This window comes from Peromyscus leucopus, chromosome 2, assembly GCF_004664715.2.
Source record: "Peromyscus leucopus breed LL Stock chromosome 2, UCI_PerLeu_2.1, whole genome shotgun sequence".
In the NCBI taxonomy this organism is placed as follows: domain Eukaryota; kingdom Metazoa; phylum Chordata; class Mammalia; order Rodentia; family Cricetidae; genus Peromyscus; species Peromyscus leucopus.
In genome coordinates this window covers 146,751,541-146,769,840 of record NC_051064.1, presented here as the reverse complement: position 1 = coordinate 146,769,840, position 18,300 = coordinate 146,751,541, and the positions used below count along the sequence as shown (strand labels likewise).

At 46.1% G+C, this 18,300-nt stretch overlaps 1 protein-coding gene across 1 annotated transcript in view; it reads left to right on the top strand.

Annotated features, from left to right (window-relative positions):
* The window catches only part of Pex14 (peroxisomal biogenesis factor 14), a 146,292-nt gene that overhangs the window by 118,393 nt on the left and 9,599 nt on the right, over positions 1 to 18,300 (top strand). The window contains exon 5 of the mRNA XM_028893644.1: positions 17,615 to 17,700. Coding sequence (XP_028749477.1) covers positions 17,615 to 17,700 — 86 coding nt within the window. The remainder of the gene's footprint in view (positions 1 to 17,614; positions 17,701 to 18,300) is intronic.

Genomic DNA, 18,300 nt, shown 5'->3' with positions numbered 1-18,300 from the left:
AATTGTCTAAGCACATCTGTTGTGTTCCAGCTGTTTCCTCCCACGGCTTAATACCAAACAGGTCTCTCCGCTACTTGAAAACTTCCTGCTCGGAACAAATTGTTCTGCCCGGTCACAGAGTTGGCACCAAACATCATCCGCTTGCCTGCCTGCCTTCTGGAAGTGCAAAGAGTTAACTGGTAGTTTTTCTGGCCGGCAGCAGCAGTTGACTCTGCAGTCTCCTTCAAGATTACAGACTTAGACTCTGTTCGTCTCCTGGCCCTCACATAACACGCATCTTCTTAGAGACAGGCTTCCTCCTGCTTTGACACTAGCATCGGAACAATGGGATGATCATTTTTAGTGCTGGCGTTTCCGGTTGTCATCCTCCAGCTTCATTCTTCGAGTTCTGCTACACTACTCCTTTCAGCTCTGGGGGTGACTGCTCTTCACTTCTGTACTTTTGCCAAGAGGTGTCAAAACTGCTCAAAAAAAAAAAAAAAAAGGAAAAAAAAGCTTGATTTTGATTAATATAGAGAAACAAGACTTTGCCTGACTGATAATAAAACTGATAAATGACATTTGAATTACTTGTAGCGGTAATTTATTACATAAAATATCTTTTATTTGACATGCGATTAGTTGCTGGAAGCATCACTCAATCTGACTAGTTTAAACATGCTCTAAAATGAACCCCAGTAAAAACCAGGGCTGTCGGCTGCTGGCGTTATGAAATATACTAATCCTGGAGTGAGGGAAAAAATCTGACTTTAAATATTTAAATGATTAATTGGGTTTATATATTTTTTTTACCTCTCTAACCCCCTTAATTACAAGCAAACTCAGGGGAGTTTCTGAACTAGGTGTGCAATCTGCATGCTTATCACCGAGGCATTGTCTGTGTCTGGGAGGGATTTATGGCCTCTGTTCATGTGTGTTCCTGCTGAGTCTATGCCTAGATCCATAGCAGCCCTTCCTTCCCATTTCTCAGCTGTTTAAGGACATTTCATCTCTGAGCGCAAGTCTAGAAAATGGGATTCCCTCGGTCCATCCCCAAATGCTCTTGTGTCAGCGAACACCTGAAGAGGCCGAGCATGCAGACCTTTATCTCCCGACCTGGCCTGGCGGCCATGGGGCTGCTGGGACCTCCTTTGCTGTCTTTGCCTTCTGGCCAGTGTGTGTGACCTTGAATGTTAGTGAAAGCCAGTGTGAGAACACGGGGAGGACTCCAGTGTACTTGTTTGGTTCAGTGTGTAAGCACCTACTAGATGCTCAACTCTGCATTATGTGAGTGTCAAAGCATGATCTTTCAGAATTTTACAGGCTCTTAAGAAAAAGAGAATAATAATATCAGACGTTGTGATTTAATGCCAAAATTAATTATACCGACAAAAATTTCTGTAAGATTACAGAAAAGAGAAAAATTAATGTGGGCTAAGGAAGTCAGGAGGCTTTGTGAAAGTGGCAGGAAGTGTCACCGAGGGAAGCTTGGTGTCACCTAGTGCGAGCACACACCAGTGTTCCCAGGGCTTCAGAGAAAGCCAGGCAGGATCCAAGAAGAAACCCTATCCTCTGTTTCTCCTTTTGGTTTTGGTGTTTGCCTTTGCATCAAGCCTCTGTGTGTGCATCACAAGCCCTGTGGATAGGTTCTGGGTTCTGCCCCGTGCTCAGCTCTGGTTTGTGCTGAGCTGTCTTGTCTCCACCCAGAGGGATAAGTACCAAGGAGTGCTGAGGTATAAGCAGGGCCAGTGTAAATTTTTCTGGAACGATACTGGGTTCCAGCATTTGTCCTCATCTTGGATGGACAATGGAACCCCTTTAGAGGCTGGCCTGAGCTTTAGTTGCCTGGAGCTGGCAGAGAGTCCTGAGAGAGCATTCTCCCCCACTTTGTGTCTGTTTCAGCCCTGTTTAGTAACGTATACTTACCCCGATTATCTTAACACATCGAGCAAGCACTCACTATTGAGTAACTCCCAGGTATCAGGGACTGTGCTAGACCTCTGGGACAAAAAGGTCATTAACAAGATCTGTTAGTTTTCCATTGCTAAAACTTGAGACAGTCAACTTAGAAAAAGGTTATTTTAGGCACATGGTTCCTGTCTGTGATTGGTTGACCTGCTGGTTTGGGCTCTCTGGTTGTAGGTGTTGGGTGACGTCGTGTCATGTCCAGAGACGAAGGGAAGGAGAGGAAGGGTCTGGGGTCCTATGTCACCACACAGTGGCTGAAGGTCTCGCTAGAGTGACGTTCTCGATACCTTCCAAGAGCGCCGGGGAACAGCGCCAAACCATAGCACAAGCCTGACTGCTCCCTGCAGTTGCCCCTGTCTAGGGGAAGACAGTTAAGCCAGCATGTCAGTGCCTGGGAGGCAGGGCCAGGGAGGAGGCTGGTGCCGACGAGGGGAAGGGGCGCTCCTGAGAGCAAAAGCTTCACTGACCCGGTGGGTGACGGGTTCAGTGTTCTGACAGGATGGACAAGAGCGCCAAGACAGGAAACTACATGAAGACCTCAAGGATCTCCGGGGCGATCTGAGAAGCTGGAACATGCTAGGGAAGGCAGCAAAAAAAAAAAAAAAAAAGACAGCTAAGCCATCACACTGACAGAGGATGACCAGCAACATGTGATAGCCAGTCGCTTCTGAAGCTGCCTTGTCTATTGGGAGAAATGTCGTTGGACTGATGTTAGTCGTTTGTTTCAGAGGCGGACATGGGGAGTATGCCTGCCTGAGCTGCCCTCGCCCTCCTTGTCTCTTTGTCCAGCAACACGTTGCGTTTCCCCGTAGTTGGAGTCCTCTGTCCACTCCTTCAGGGCATCTTTCCAGGGCTTCATTCTGACCTGATGGAGTTTGCCCTGTGGCTCTCGCAATCCCCTGCTCCCCACCACGCTGCACTTAAATATTCATTTTAGTGTCTTTCCTATTAGTCTGTGAGTCCTGAGGCTTTTTAAAAACTCTAATGGCCCGAGGCTCTGACTTTGCAGATGTCTAGAAATGCTTGTGGCCTGGGTGAACTGTGGTGGAAATGTGCTGGAGAACTGAGAAGAAATGCCTGATGACAGTGCCCATCAGCCGGACCATTCTCATGCTCAGTCTATGCAGGCTGCTCTGGGCAAGCTGTGGAGACAGTGAAGGACAGGCTTACGTTCAGGAGGTCCCTGGCATTGGGGGAAGGATAGAGACGACTAGCCACTTCTGTGCTCCGCAGCGATGACCTTGACAGTTTCCTTTCAGTGTGCAGGAACAACAGTTTGCAACTCCAGAATGGTGGTCTTCAGAGCCTTGAAAGGATGAGGCTTGAACTGGCTTTGCATGTCACTAAGTCAAGGCTACATTTCAGAAAATAGATTTTCTCTGCTACCTAAACGTAGGGCATCAAGCTCACCGTGGAGGCTCTGCAGTCTTCAGGGACCCAGGTCTGCATCCTTGACAACTTGCTGGCATCCATCTTGTCCTGCCCACCTGCTTCAGCCCTAAGTGCCCCATCTGCCACCACCAACCTACAAGAAGGAAAAGGATCAGCTACCTCCCAAGGACACCTAGGATTTGCCATCTCCTCTCCATCCCCTCCTTTCTGACAGGAGCATGGTTGCATCATCTTCCCATCTACGTGAGGCTGACAAATGAGGGCAGACATTGGGGACTATGCCTGTCCAGGTCGCTCCTGCTGTCCTTATCATCTGTGCCCAGCAAGGTGTTGTTAGAGCTGACATGAATGCTTACGCTCAGGGTGCTGTTACCTGGGCCTAGGCAGGCTCTGGTGGCTAGTGCTATGGTATTTAGAAAGGTTCAGCTGGCGTATTAGGAGGGTAGGACTTGCTACTTTATTATCATTCTTTATAACATCTAAATGTTAAGATTCTTTTGTATGAGTCAAGCATTATCAGGCGTGGATTTTCAGGCTGTGTTAGAATCCTGAGGTCATATTTCCCCCTTGATTTCAGCCTCTAATGGGGTGGGGAAAACTTTTAGCACCTGCATTGTTGGGTTTTGTTCTCAGCCACTACTAACTTCTTTGAAAAACATTGAACAGGGTGTGTGTGTGTGTGTGTGTGTGTGTGTGTGTGTGTGTGTGTGTACGCGCGTGTGACCTTTAATGAGGGTAGTTTACATGAAATAAAATGCACCCATCGTAATTGCACCATTTAAGTTTTGAGTGTGCACTTCATATAACCATCACTACATTGCAGAACATTTCCAGTACCCCGAAAGGTTCCCTTGTGCCCCATTTCCAGTCAGTTCAGCCCCATCCTGCCTCCAGGGCAACCACTGCTCTGCTTTTTCTTGCTGCCTGTTAGATCTTTCTTTCCTGAGTTTTGTATAAATGGAATCATATGGCATGCACACTTCAGTCTGGTCTCTCTGCCCAGCATAGGACTGAGATACATCCAGGTTGCTGTGTGTGTCAAAAGTTGCTTCATTTTATTACCAAGCTATATCCCACTGTATGGAAGGATGTATCGCTGTTTGTTTATCCACTCAGCAGCTGATGGACTTTGGGTTGTTTCCAGTTTTTAGCCATTATGAATAAAACTCTTGTGAACATTCATGTACAAGTCTGTGTGTGCTTTTATCTCTTTTGGGTGAATGCCTACGAGGAGAATTGCTGGTTTGTATGTTAAGTGTATGTTTAACCTTATAAGAAACTGGTAAACCATTTTCCAAAGTGGTTGTCCTGTGTCAGCTTCCCACCAGCAGCCTTAGCCTCAGCAGCAGCTGGTGGTCTCTAGTAGGAGCACTGGCAATTTTAGTGTGTGTGTAGGCCTTACTTCTGCTTGCCCGCTCTCCCTTTCCATGATGTCTGCTGAGATTCGGTGCCTTCATGTGCTTATTGGCCACTTGCACATCTCCTTTTGGGACACGCCTGCCTGTTACTCATCTTGTGTCCTCTGTCAGATAGATGCATCATTAGTCCTTGTTTCTTTTGCCTTCCACTTAAAGGGGGAAAGATCTGATGTTTTGAACTTGGTACCATCTTGGTGGGGAGGGAAAAGACCTTTTGGCCTTTTTGCGTTACCCTTTGAAAAGGAAAAGAGTGTAGTTTTGATGGCACACACCTACACCTACCCCTTTTCTCCTAGAAAGGTGTGTCCTGGTGTTGCTGGGTGGTTCTGGAGATGAGCCCTGTTGTGTCAGTCTGCCACTCTGCAGCCAGTTCTGACTTTCTTGTCTTTCATTTTATTTATCATTAATTTTAAAAGTGTGTGTGTATATGTGTTGTTGTTTGTTTTTGCTCTTTTGGGAGGCCTGCCACCCAGCTCCCAAATAAATACTCGTGGAGGCTTATTCTTAATTAAGAATGCCTGGCCTTAGCTTGGCTTGTTTCTTGCCAGCTTTCCTTAACTTAAATTATCCTGGCTACTTTTTGCCTCTGGGCTTTTCCTGTCCTCTTATATCTGTAAATCTTACTCTTACTCTGTGGCTTGCTGTGTAGCTGGGTGGCTGGCCCATGGAGTCCTCCTCCTTCTCTGGCTACTTATTTTTTTTTCTCCTAGTTTTCTCCTTCTGTATATTCTCTCTGCCTGCCAGCCCTGCTTATCCTTTCCCTGCCTCTATATTGGCCATTCAGCTCTTTATTAGACTATCAGATGTTATAGACAGGCACAGTAACACAGCTTCACAGAGTTAAACAAATGCAACATAAACAAAAGTAACACACCTTAAAATAATATTCCCCAACATTTCCCCTTTTTTGTCTAAACAAAAAATGAAAGGTTTTAACTTTAACATAATAAGACTGTATACAAAAAGAACAATTACCAATTAAAGATTGCATTCACAATGTAATGAATTCTAGTTTATTTGTGTCTGGCAAATTAAAAGAAAATACTCCATTATCTATCCTATCTTAATGAATCTCAAGTTTTATACCTAATTTACTCTCTGTCATAACTAAAGAAAACTTCAACTATAACTGTCTAGTCTTCAACTCCATCAAAGACCCCAAAACTCTAGCAATGACAGAGACATCTGACTGCCTGGACAGTCACCCAAAGTTCCTTCTGTAACATTGGTGCATCTGTCTTCAGCCTACAGGCCCATAGTGTCTTGATTCTCAGTGAAGCAAGAAATTTGAAGGACTTTCTTGCCTTGTATTGGCAAAGTTCATCAGTCACTTTTCTCTGTGTCCTGCAGAATATCTGACAGACTCTTCTGTGAAGCAGGAATTTTGAAGGACTGTTCTACTTTGTTTTGGCAAAGTTCAACAGTTTTTTTTTTCTTGTGTGTCCTGCATGTCCAGTCTGCATAGCACATTGTCATCAGTCAAAGGCAAGAACAGTTTCTTTGCCCAGTGGTAACATTGCCACAATGAAAGCAAACTCCATAAGGAGTTTCTTCAGTGCCTATCATCTTCTCTAAAGTAAACTGGTGCTGCCAGGAGCAGATGTGTCTCAATGTCATAAAAAACTTTAAATGAACAAAACATTTTAAATGCCATATTCTATAGGTCTTTGAAGTATTTGAAGACCATCTATCTAAAATATACCTTTTTAACCTGAAAAACATACCTAACACATGTACAAATTTGGTTGCTATAAAGGACTAACTACTAACATATGTTTTTTGATTATTCTATATAATTTATAATAATAGCTTTCAGAAACTAGAACTTTATCTTACATTTTTAAATGAACTGCATAGGTACATACCTTAAACAAGAGTAGAAAAAAATATATACACACACACACACACACACACACACACACAATATGTTGTAACAAAAATTACCTTAAATTTATATCAATATACAAAAGTCCTTTAAACAAGAGTAGAAGCATATATACAGTGTAACAAAAATAGCTTTAAATTTGTATCAATATACTATATTCCCCTAAATGATAATAAACATCCATAGCCCACCAAATAACCCAAAACCAACCCACCCCCTAACTCTTGGGAATGTGAGTATAGTTTTCTCCCAACTGCTTCCTGCAGTATCTTTAGGGTCTCAGAGAGAAAATTTGAGATAATGGCCAAGTCCTGGGAAGACCAACAGTAACTTTTGCTGATAGATATCACCTGTCAAGATTCAGGAGGTCTCGCCTGATCAAATCTGATCCATATTAACCCTGAAGGAATCCACAGCCTCTCATCTCCCGTGGGAACAAAACTCCAAAGCATTTTTGATTTCCATTTGACAAATACATTTTTTGACTTTTTAAAAGTTAAGGCATTCCTGAAGTATATAGGCTGATTTATTTCAACAGTCCCTTTTTCAATTCCAGGACTCTCGGCAGCTGTCCTTTGCTTTTCAATAATCAAAAAATTCAAAATCAGCACAATAACATGCAGGATCCAGACTCCCTGTATATTTCTCATCTTATGTGGTTTTTTGTTTTATATTACTTTTACTCTCTCTTTAAAGACTTCATTATTATTTTTAAACTATTCGTTTTTTTTCTATGACTATACCCTTTTTCTTTTCTTAAGCCTAGGCCCATTGTAAAACACACTATAACCTGTTCAGAGCTTTTCCATCTGGACCTTTTATTGTGTATCTTCAGCCTTTTTTGACCCTATGAGCAAACTCTTAAATTGCTAACCTACACCTGGATCCTCCACACCCGGCTCTCAGCTGGCTCCACCTGCTTCTTGGGTCATGAAAAACAAGCGTGAAACTCGAGGCTGGGAGGAGGTTTGTCTGACCAGGACCTGCATTCAACCTTCCTAGCTATAGGAAGCTCGTACCTGCCACAAGCGTTTTTTACTTAGCTTGCTTTTATTTAGTGATGTTGGCTGAATAGCAGTGCCTCTTAAATGAGCCCTGTCCTTTTTCTTTTTCTTTTCTTTTCTTTCTTTCTTTTTTTTTTTTTCCTTTTCAGGCTTTCTCAGGCCCTATGAAAATTCAAGAGCCCCAAGTTGGTTAGCCAAAATGTTGTTGTTTGTCTTTGCTCTTTTGGCAGGCCCACCACCCAATTTCCAAATAAATATACATGGAGGCTTATTCTTAATTATGAATGCCCAGTCTTAGCTTGCCTTGTTTCTTGCCAGCTTTCCTTAAATTATCCTGGCTACCTTTTGCCTCTGGGCTTTTCCTGTTCTCGCAGTTCTATAAATCTTACCTTTACTTTGTGGTTTGCTGTGTAGCTAGGTGGCTGGCCCTTGGAGTCCTCCTCCTTCTCTGGCTACTTCTTTTTTTCCTCTCAGATTTCTCCTTCTATATATTCTCTCTGCCTGCCAAACCCACGTATTTTTTCTCCTGCTTTGCTATTGGCCATTCAGCTCTTTATTAGACCATCAGGTGTTTTACACAGGCAAAGTAACACAGCTTCACAGAGTTAAACAAATGCAATGTAACAATGTAAACAAAAGTCACACACCTTAAAATAATATTCCCCAACATGTATGTGCATGCCTGTGTGCACATGCATACTACAGTACATGTGTGGAAGTCTGAGGACAACGTGTAGAAGTTAGTTGTCCTTCTGTCATGTGGCTTCTGGGCATTGAACTCAGGTCCTCAGCCTTGGCAGCAAGCAGCTTTACTTGCTGAACCATCTCACCAGCCCCTCAAACCATGTTTTTTAGAACTATTGGATTTTTTTTTTTTTTTTTTTTTTTTTTTTTTTTTTTTTTTTTTTTTTTGGTTTTTGAGACAGGGTTTCTCTGTGTAGTTTTGCGCCTTTTCCTGGAACTCACTTGGTAGCCCAGGCTGGCCTCGAACTCACAGAGATCTGCCTGGCTCTGCCTCCCGAGTGCTGGGATTAAAGGCGTGCGCCACCACCGCCCGGCTGAACTATTGGAATTTTATATATCACAAAACTCATCCATTTCAGGTGTACAATTCAATGGTTTTTAGTAACTCAACTGGGGAACAACCATTGTCATTGACCAGCTTTAGAGAATTCTTATGCTCTTATAAGGCCCTTTGGACCCATTCACTATTAATCCTTGTTCCTACCATTATCCCCAGGCAATCACTAGTCTACTTTCCATTACCATAAATTCAGCTCTTCTGGGCATTTTAGGTCAATGGAGTTACAGAGTAGGTGATTTCTATGCTTGGCTTCTTTTTCTTAGCTTAATGGTTTTGAGATTCACCACATTGCAGTGTTCCTTTTCCCTACTGGTTAGTATTCCATTGTATGAATGGTCCTTATTTTGTGTACCAGTTGATGGATAGTTAGGTGATCTCCTGCTCATATTTTTGTTTTTTTTGCATAGCGTGAGTTGGGCTTGAAGCCTTGTACATGCTTGGCAGGTACTCTACTGCTAAGCTGTGTCTTTGGCCCTGTTTTGGCCAACATGTATAATGCTGCTTGCTGAGAGCATTGGTGTGCAAATCTTATGTGGACACATGCTTGGATGGATGGTGTCTAGCATGGAATTGCTGGATACCAAGTTTCTGATTTCTGAATCTTAGTTATCTTCTTTCTAATCAGTTTTCTGAGGTGTAACATGAATGCAGTAAGAGTCCTGGGTTTTCAGTATCCTATTTGATAAATTATAACTCACTTTATTTGTGCGACCATCACGCCAATCACAATGTAGGAACTTCCAAAAGAGGTGTGTGTAATTTCTATTCTCCTAAAGAGCTTCTTTGTGCCTTTATCCCCATACCTCATTCCTGTTAACACCAGTCTATGCCTTGTCACCACAGCTGGGCCTTTTCACAGACTTCATTTATGGTCAGTTACATGCGTGTAGTTTCTGTGCTTAGTTTATTACCATAAATGCTTTCAGAGTTGACCCATGCTGGAGTCCAGATTTCATCCCCTCCCCACCCTGTGTGTGTGTGTGTGTGTGTGTGTGTGTGTGTGTGTGTGTGTGTGAGAGAGAGAGAGAGAGAGAGAGAGAGAGAGAGAGAGAGAAGAGGGGGAGCATTATGTCATGGGGAGCCCCATGGAGTAGACCAAAGAGCAAGTCAGCTCTCTCCTACAGTCTGTGTTCTGAAGACTGAACTCAGGACAGACTTGGTGGCCAGTGTCTTTACCTCCTAGGCCATCTTCACTGACTCCCATTAGGAGAGTTTTAGGGGTTTTGTTTGTTTGTTTGGCAGTTCCACATATCTTGCTGGAATCTGGTATTCTCTGGTAACAGAACCTCACTGTAGTTTTAATTCTGCATTTCATAGAGAGACTAATGATGCCAATCATATTTTCAGGTTTAAATTGTTTTTACTTATTTTTGTGTGTATGAGTGTTTTGCTTGTGTGTAGATTTGTGCACCACATGTGTGCCTGGTGCTGTGGAGGCCAGAAAAGAGCATCAGATCCCCTGGGACTAGAGTTAGAGATAGTTGTGAGTTTCCGTGTGGGTGCTGGGAACAGAACCTGGCTCTTCTGCAAGAACAACCAGTGCTCTGAACTCCTGAGCCACCTCTCCAGCCCCCTCTTTTCAGGTTCTTACTGGTCATTCCTCTGTCTTTTATGGAGACTCTCACAGTCTTTTGCCCTTTTCAAAGCGGCCTTGTTGAGTTGTAAGAGCGTGTCTATATCTAGTCCCCTGTTTGCATCTCTTGTCTCCCAGCCTGTGGCTCACCTTTTCATTTTTGTGATGGTGCCTTTTGTTGACATCCATTTTTTTGAGTTGTTTTGACTTTTATGGTGTAACGAGTCTTTCTCTGTCCCACCAGCCAGCTCCCAAATAATGACATGGAGACTTATTTATTATTAATTATGAAAGCTAGGCCTTAGCTTAGGCTTGCTCCAGTAATTAGTTCTTATAACTTAAATTAACCCATTTATATTCATCTACATTTTGCTTCATGGCTTTCTACCTTTCTTTCATTCTGCATGTCCAACTCCCTCCATGTCTTTGGTGTCTCCCCTGTTTCTTGATTTCCTCCTCCTCTTCCTTTCTCTCCCCAGAAATCCCACCTATACCTTTGCCTAGCTGTTGGCCGTTCAGCTTTTTATTACATTATGGCCCATACTTTTATGTCTTTGTCTGTCCCAAGCCTTGACTTGTGTGTTTTCTGTTTCTATGTGGAATCTGTGTAGTTTTTGTTCTTTGCTCATATGTGGCCCCTGTAGCGTTAACTTCTGATACAGTGTGAACTCCTGACTTTTTCTAGTGGATTGTCCCTTGTCCCAGCACCATTGTCTCACGGTTGTCCTTTCTCCCACAGGGTGACCTTGGCTTCTTTGTTAAAAATCAGTTAGTCATCAACACGATCTATTTCTGAACTCTTCTGGATTCTTTTTAATTAGGCTGGTGTGTGTGTGTGTGTATAATGAAGTGTGTGTGTGTGTGTGTGTGTGTGTGTGTGTATAATGAAGTGTGTGTGTGTGTGTGTGTGTGTGTGTGTGTGTGTGTGTGTGGAGAGAGAGAGAGAGAGGTCTCATCCTGTAGTCTAGACTGGCCTCAAACTCAAGCCAAGCTTCAGCTTTTCAAAGATTAAAACTACAGGCATGAGCCACCACAGCTTGCTTTTCTTTCCTTTGTTTAAGGTATCAGTGCTAGGCACATGCTCCTTCCTGAGCTGTCCCTCCAGCCCTGGTTCTGCTTGTCCAGACCCCATCCCATGTTGCCTGAGTTGGTCTTCAGCTCCTGGGCTCAGCCTCTGAGCATCTGATTTCACTGCCCCTGATCTCAGAGCTTGGAGGTCTTCAGCTGTGATGAGGGGATGTGGACACACTGCTTACCATCCTTCCTGCCTACAGATGACATGGCCAGTAGCATCACAGCCCCATGAAAAATGGAAAAGATCATTCTCACTGGAAGTGCATGTGAAGCCAGGCCTGGGATCTGTTGGCTGTGACTGGTGCTTGTCGACTTAGTCTCAAGTTCTTTGCCTTCAGATGTGACATAACACGCCCAGTATATAATAAGCTGCCAGAAATCAACATCGTGTAGAAGAGCTAAAATTGAGCTGGCAGAGCTGTGATATCTTGCTTTATAGATGCTGGCCTCTAGGTTCAGTTCTCTCTGTGTTCACATTGGCTATCTACAGCCAGGTGCTTCTGTGTGCTTGTGCTGTAGCCAGCCCGGCTTAGCTTGGTCTGCAGAACCTTCAGTTGCTGTCTATGCAAAAGACCCAGCGACTCCACACCTTGGCAGGTGCTGGTTTGTAGACTGGCTTTTGTCCAGGGTCCTGCTGAGTGAGCCTGTCTTGTCATTTAATTTTCAGGGTGGCTTCTGAGTGGAGCTGGCAGGCAGCTTTGAGGAGCTTGGCCCACCACTGTAGAGTCACAGTTCCAGCCCCGATGAGCAAGGAGGGAAGTCCACCTGTCTAGCTGATGTCTGCCACTGCCACTGCTCTGCCCAGTGCTTGGGCCGCCAGCCTCCCAAGGGCAGTCACTGGAGTATATTGTCTCAGCAGAATGATCACATGCCGAGTTCCAGGCCTGTTGCTGATGAGCAGATGAGACCGTACTCCTCAGCTCAAATTGGCTGTGTCCTACCTGTGATCCTCTGCATCTTCCGGCCTGCTTTTGTCCCTTCCGTGTGCTAAGAGGATTCTGCTGTTGATTGGATAGAGCGAAAGAACCAGGCAGTGTTGGTTTTGTTGGTGTTCAGAGAATAGCTTCAGGGCCTTGGAGATGCTTCTCTGCCACCATGGCCACTGTCCCAACAGCTGCCCCAGGCCTGAGCCTCTGAGCAGACCTTCAGGCAGCCATCAGTGCCCAGGCCGCTTCAGAATGCAGTGTGTGACGGTGACGGGGGTGTCAAATTCACAACAGTTGTCCCCTCCTGTGTCTTAGAGACCCAGTCCCAGAGATGCTCCTGTGTTTAGGATGGTCCCTGCTGTCCTATGTCCTTTACAGAGCTCCCAGGGCTGTGGTGATGGTGGGGCTCTCCCTTCCACCATTTGGGTGATGGAGCCTTCGGGGAAGAGCCATCAATGGTCAGGGTCTGAGAGAAGCAGGATGCTCTTGATCTTGCTCTCTCTAGCCTTCTCACTCTCACTTTTGTCATGTAGCCCAGGCTACCTTCCAACTTGTGATCTCCCTGCCTCCGCCTCCTAAATACTGGGATTATAGGTATGACCATGCTGTCTGGTAGTTGTGCAGCTTTTTTTTAATAAAAAAAAAAGATTTATTTATATTACTTTTTATTATGTATTATGGGGTGTGTGTGTGTGTGTGTGTGTGTGTGTGTGTGTGTGTGTATTAGTGCAGTGCCCTTGGAGGACAGAGGCATCAGATCCCCTGGAACTGGAGTTACAGACAGTTGTAAGCTGCTGTGTGGATGCTGGGAGCAAAACTCATGTCCTCTGGAAGAACAGCAAGTACTCATAACCACTAAGCCATGTCTCCAGCCCCAGTTGTATAGCTTACTCAGGTCGAGAAGCTGGCTCAGTGGGTACAGGCACTTGCCACTAAACCTGATGACCTGAGTTTGATCCCTGAGACCCATGTAGTGAAGGAGAGAACAGACTCAGGAAAGTTGTCCTCTGACCTCCACACATGTGTGCATTCATGCCCTTATTCACATATAAGTAGGTAAATAAATGCAGTAATTTTTCAAAAAGCTTTTTCCATCTTCCTTCCCACCTGGAGCCATCAAGTTGCTGGCCTTGTATTCTGCCCTCGGACACTGGGGCGTGCAGTGATAGAAGAGTCTCCTGGACGCAGAGTGGGCAGGAGACAGATGCTGAGGGCTGGAGGTGGGAGGCAGTGTGCACTGCTTTGGTGGAGTCTCTTACCCTTGAAGCCATGCTATGCAAAAGAGGCTTTTGCATCTGAGTTTTTCTCTCTTCATTTTGCCACAGACAGAATTGTATCACACATCTCTAAAACGAGTAAAATGGCATTTCAGCTTCTAGTCTTTATAGACTCTCTGAACTTTAGGAAAGATCATTCTGGTCCCTTTTCATTAATAATGAAAACCAGGGGGCAATAAAATGTTCTTAACGCGAGCCTGGCAGGAACGCCACAGCAGTGAGGGTGAAGGGTGAGCTGGCAGGGAACTACAGGTGTTTCTCGGGCCTGGGGAGGGCAGAGCTTCTGCATGGTGGACAGCTGTGCAGGGTCTGAGCTCCCAGATCACAAGCTCTGGAGGCTGCTTGGCCTCGGTCTCGATGTCAGCAGAAAGAGGTTGTGCTTGTCCCAGCGTGGGAGGTGAGCCTGTAGGGAAGCAGCTGACTCAGCAGACTGCAGGTCTGCTCGGCTTGCCAGCCAGTACAGTTGCCTTCTTGTAGGATCCTCAGTGGCCAGTGGCAGTTTGAGAGTTAATGGTGAATGTGCTTTGCTGATTGCAGCACCATGGGGAGGTATTCTCTGGGGATTTGGGTTGCATGGACAGATGTCCCTCTGGAACAAGGGACCCTTTCAAAGAGTGGCAAGATCACTCTTTCAACACATTTTTCTCCTAAAAATGGACTTCTCCCTCACTAGAGGTTGGATTTTACATCTGGCATGAAGAGCCAAGCTGACTAGAAGAGAAAGAAGGAGCAATGGAAAGACCCGTGCCGGACTCAGAGACTGCATCCCAGGGGCCAACTGTGGGCTGGCGGAGCCGCCTGTGGGACTAGAGGGGACTCACAACACACAGGGATGGCCACGACAGGCAGCGCAGCCCTTGCCTTCATGGGGTGGCCTTTTCAGATGTGAACACCTCACTGGACATCACAGCGTAGTCCAGACAGAGAGTGGGGACATCCTTGTTAACCCTAACACAAACCCCAGAGCACACTGACAAATGTCTGTAAACACACACACACACACAAAAAAAAAAACATTTGCATGCCACTCAAGACCATAAGCAGAACCAAAAGGAAAGAAATGAAGTATTTATGGTTCTTGTCACAAAGGACTAGTATCCATGCTACGTAACAAAGTCTCTCAACAGTGAGGAGGGGAAGAAATGAAGTAGGAAGATGGAAAGCATACACTGTGCCAAAAGGAAACACACACAAAATAAGATGGGTGCCCATCAGAAACAGAGCGAAGCACCATCCTCTGCTGCTGCCAGACTGGCAGAATCTACATCTGATGGATGCTCCGGAACAGGCGCTGAATACGTGGCTGGTGGATGGATTTGCAGAGCCCTATGGAGGGAGTCACGACCACACATTCCTTCTGACCTGTGTCCCTGTGAAGTCTCAGGTTTTCTGATGGCCTGTGTGGTAGCTGACACAGGTCTACAGTGTGTGTGGTGTAGTTACAGATCGGAGAGGGATCTGTGTGTCAGCAGGGAGGTTCCATGGGGTACCAGACTGCTGTAGGAAAGACGCTGAGAAATGGGAGGGAAGAGGGACTCAGACATGTGCCTCGTGATTTACATATGTATAAACATTCTCTGCAAGAGTAGCATAGAGCTATGGACAGAGTTGGTGACAGGGAATGCCTCTGTACACTGACTTCTGCTGCTTGATTCTTTTTTTTTTTTTTTTTCCTTTTTTCTTTTTTTGGTTTTTCGAGACAGGGTTTCTCTGTGTAGTTTTGATGCCTATCCTGGAACTCGCTTTGGAGACCAGGCTGACCTCGAACTCACAGAGATCCGCCTGCCTCTGCCTCCCGAGTGCTGGGATTAAAGGTGTGGGCCACCACCGCCTGGCTGCTGCTTGATTCTTAAACTACAAGTCTTGTCAGAACATGTAAAACAGAAATGGGAGTTGAAGGCTAGGAGAAGCCCATTATGTTAATTGCAGTTTTATGGCCAAGACGAGCTGGGCCATGTTGGGGAATCCCTTGTAGTAAAGGAGACATTCTTTCAATCCCCTATTGCCTCTTGAGAGCACTGTTTAATAGTCCAGACAGGAGGGGTGTGGCCCTCACCTTCTTGGAGGTCATGGGGTACTTGGCTTTCCTGGCTGGGTCACATGCCCAGAGCCCATCACTAAGTCTGCATGAGGCCCCGCTCCTCTCCATTGGTCCCGAGACAGCAGATGGTGGCGGGTATCTCAGTGAGCTTGCAGGCATAGGCGGAGAGGGGAGGTCGAGGCAGGAGAGCTCTCTGAAGCACCAAAGCTGGTTACAGCCCTCCTGAGGGGACCCACAGTGCCCCTGACCCTCCTTGCTCCCACACTTACCTTTGGAGGAAGGCAGCTTTTCTCTCACCTGTTGGGCACAGTACCTTGATTCATCCATGACTGCCAAGTGTGCCCACTGTGGTCTCTGTCCTTCCTCTTGACAGAGACCCTGAGAGGAGGCCCACTGACCTCTGTTCCAGGGGCCTGGAGAAGGCAGGCCAGGTTACATACCCAGGCCCCTCCTGAACCCTTCTTGGGATGGTAGAGAACCCACCTCTCATATGCAAGGGGATTCTTACCTGGAACTGTGGGGACTTCGCCCCAGAAGACACATCCCAAGACCCCAGTGGAAGCCTGAGACTGGATAGAGTTTACCTTACAGATTAGGCATCGTGAGAGGAGCAATAATAGAATGTAACTATGGCAGTAGGCTATGATACAAGGCATGCTCCCATCCTGCTGTATCATTGATCTTGATAGCCCAGCATTGGTTTTTTGTTTTTCTTTATTGAGAACTTTCACTTTTTTTTCTCTTAAGGGAAATGCTTAGGCTTTTCTTAGGCAGGTTCAAATTATCAGCATCTCTAGCATCTCTGCCCTTATGCTTTGAGGCTATTGTTAAGGAAGGCTCATGCAGACTCTGCTGAGATGCTGAGACAGTGAATCTGAGAGTCAAGATGGTAATCAGTGTGTGACAGGCAAGTAGCATATACAGTGTGGATACACTGGACAGCTAAGTGGAGTCCTGGGGAGGTCAGAGCAGGATGGCTCAGATTCCATCATGCTACTTAGAATGGTGTACAGTTTAAAGCCTATGGGTCATTTCTTTCTGGAATTTTCCATTTACTGTTTTCAGATCACAGTTGCAGAAAGGAAAAACACAATAAAGGTTGAACTTGGTCAGGAGCCTGCCCTGAGGTGAGGACTGGATGCTCAGTCCACTTCCTCAACAAAATGGCAAATTCTCCTTCTCAAACTTCCTTGGCCTTTGATCTAGACTGGCTGTTTTCACCTTCGTGGCCTCGCAAAAGTGTTTCCCGTTTCTAGCTGGCCCTAGAGCTAGCCCGGTGTTCTCCTAAAATACAGAGTTCTGATTGTGGCACTTCCTCTTCCAAAACCTTCACTGCCACCCCACTGCTGTGGGCTAGTGCTTGGGGGGCGGGGGCTGACCTGTCTTCCTCACCCCACCCACTCTGGCCTCCAGGACACAGGCCTTGGCCCTGCCCCTTAGCACCTCAGAAAGTACCTTGCTTAGTCTTTTGCAGACTTGTGTCTTCAGAGCCTGAGGAGTGAGCAGAGCAGAGAGGCCCAGGTCACTGGTGGGCCCTGGTTTATCCCTCTGTGTGGTGTGCACACACTAGCCCCTGGAAGGATCCTTTGTTCTCTGACCTCATAGGCCAGGCCAAAGGTCTTCACATCACTTCTGCCATCTGACCCCCAAGGCTGGACACAGCTCACAGCTGGATACCTCTACCCAGCACCTCATGGTCAGGTCACTCCCATCTCAAGTGACGCAGATGGTTCTGGGAGCCTGGGAAGAAGAGAAGGCAGAGCTGATCAGCCCTTCCTAGGGTCACATGCTACTTTGGACAGCTGTGTGTCTCACCTTGCCTGCCAGCTGAGACACTCCCACTCCTAGGGAGGGGTCTTGGAGACTTGTCAACTGAGACACTCCCACTCCTAGGGAGGGGTCTTGGAGACTTGTCAACTGAGACACGCCCACTCCTAGGGAGGGGTCTTGGAGACTTGTCCTAGCTTTCTTTTTTTTTTTTTCCTACCACTAGGCCCTGGCGGTTCCCGATGGCGAGATTACGGTGCCTTGGCCATCATCATGGCGGGAATTGCATTTGGCTTTCACCAGCTGTACAAGGTAAGTTGCCTCTCAGGGGCTGCAGAGTGTTGTGGCATTCAGCCACCTCTCCTGGCCCCTGGCTTACTTAGAGAGGCACTGTACTCAGTGGATGCTCAGCCCTAGAGCACAGTGACTGTGGTGGAAGTAGGCAGCCGAGCAGGAGAAGCATGAAGACATAGGCACTGCTGCTTCAGCTTTCTGCCCTGGACCGCCCCACCCCCACCCCACCTGCAGCATGACCCAAAAGGCCAAGTCAGGTATTTAGAGCAGTGCCTAGTACCAGTGAGAAGTATGTAAATTTGAGAGACAGAACAGCCTGCTAAGAGCTTGGACTCGCTGGGTGGCGGTGACGCACGCCTTTAATCCCAGCACTCAGGAGGCAGAGCCAGGTGGATCTCTGTGAGTTCGAGGCCAACCTGGTCTACAGAATGAGTTCCAGGACAGGCTCCAAAGCTACACAGAGAAACCTTGTCTCAAAAAACCAAAAAGAAAAAAGAAAAAGAGCTTGGACTCTGGAGCATAGGTGTATGTGTTGAACCTGACTCTGTCCCAGAGTCTGTCTGTAAGACAGACTAGAGCAGACTGTCTGACTTTGCAGTGGTGTGAAAGTATGCCTAC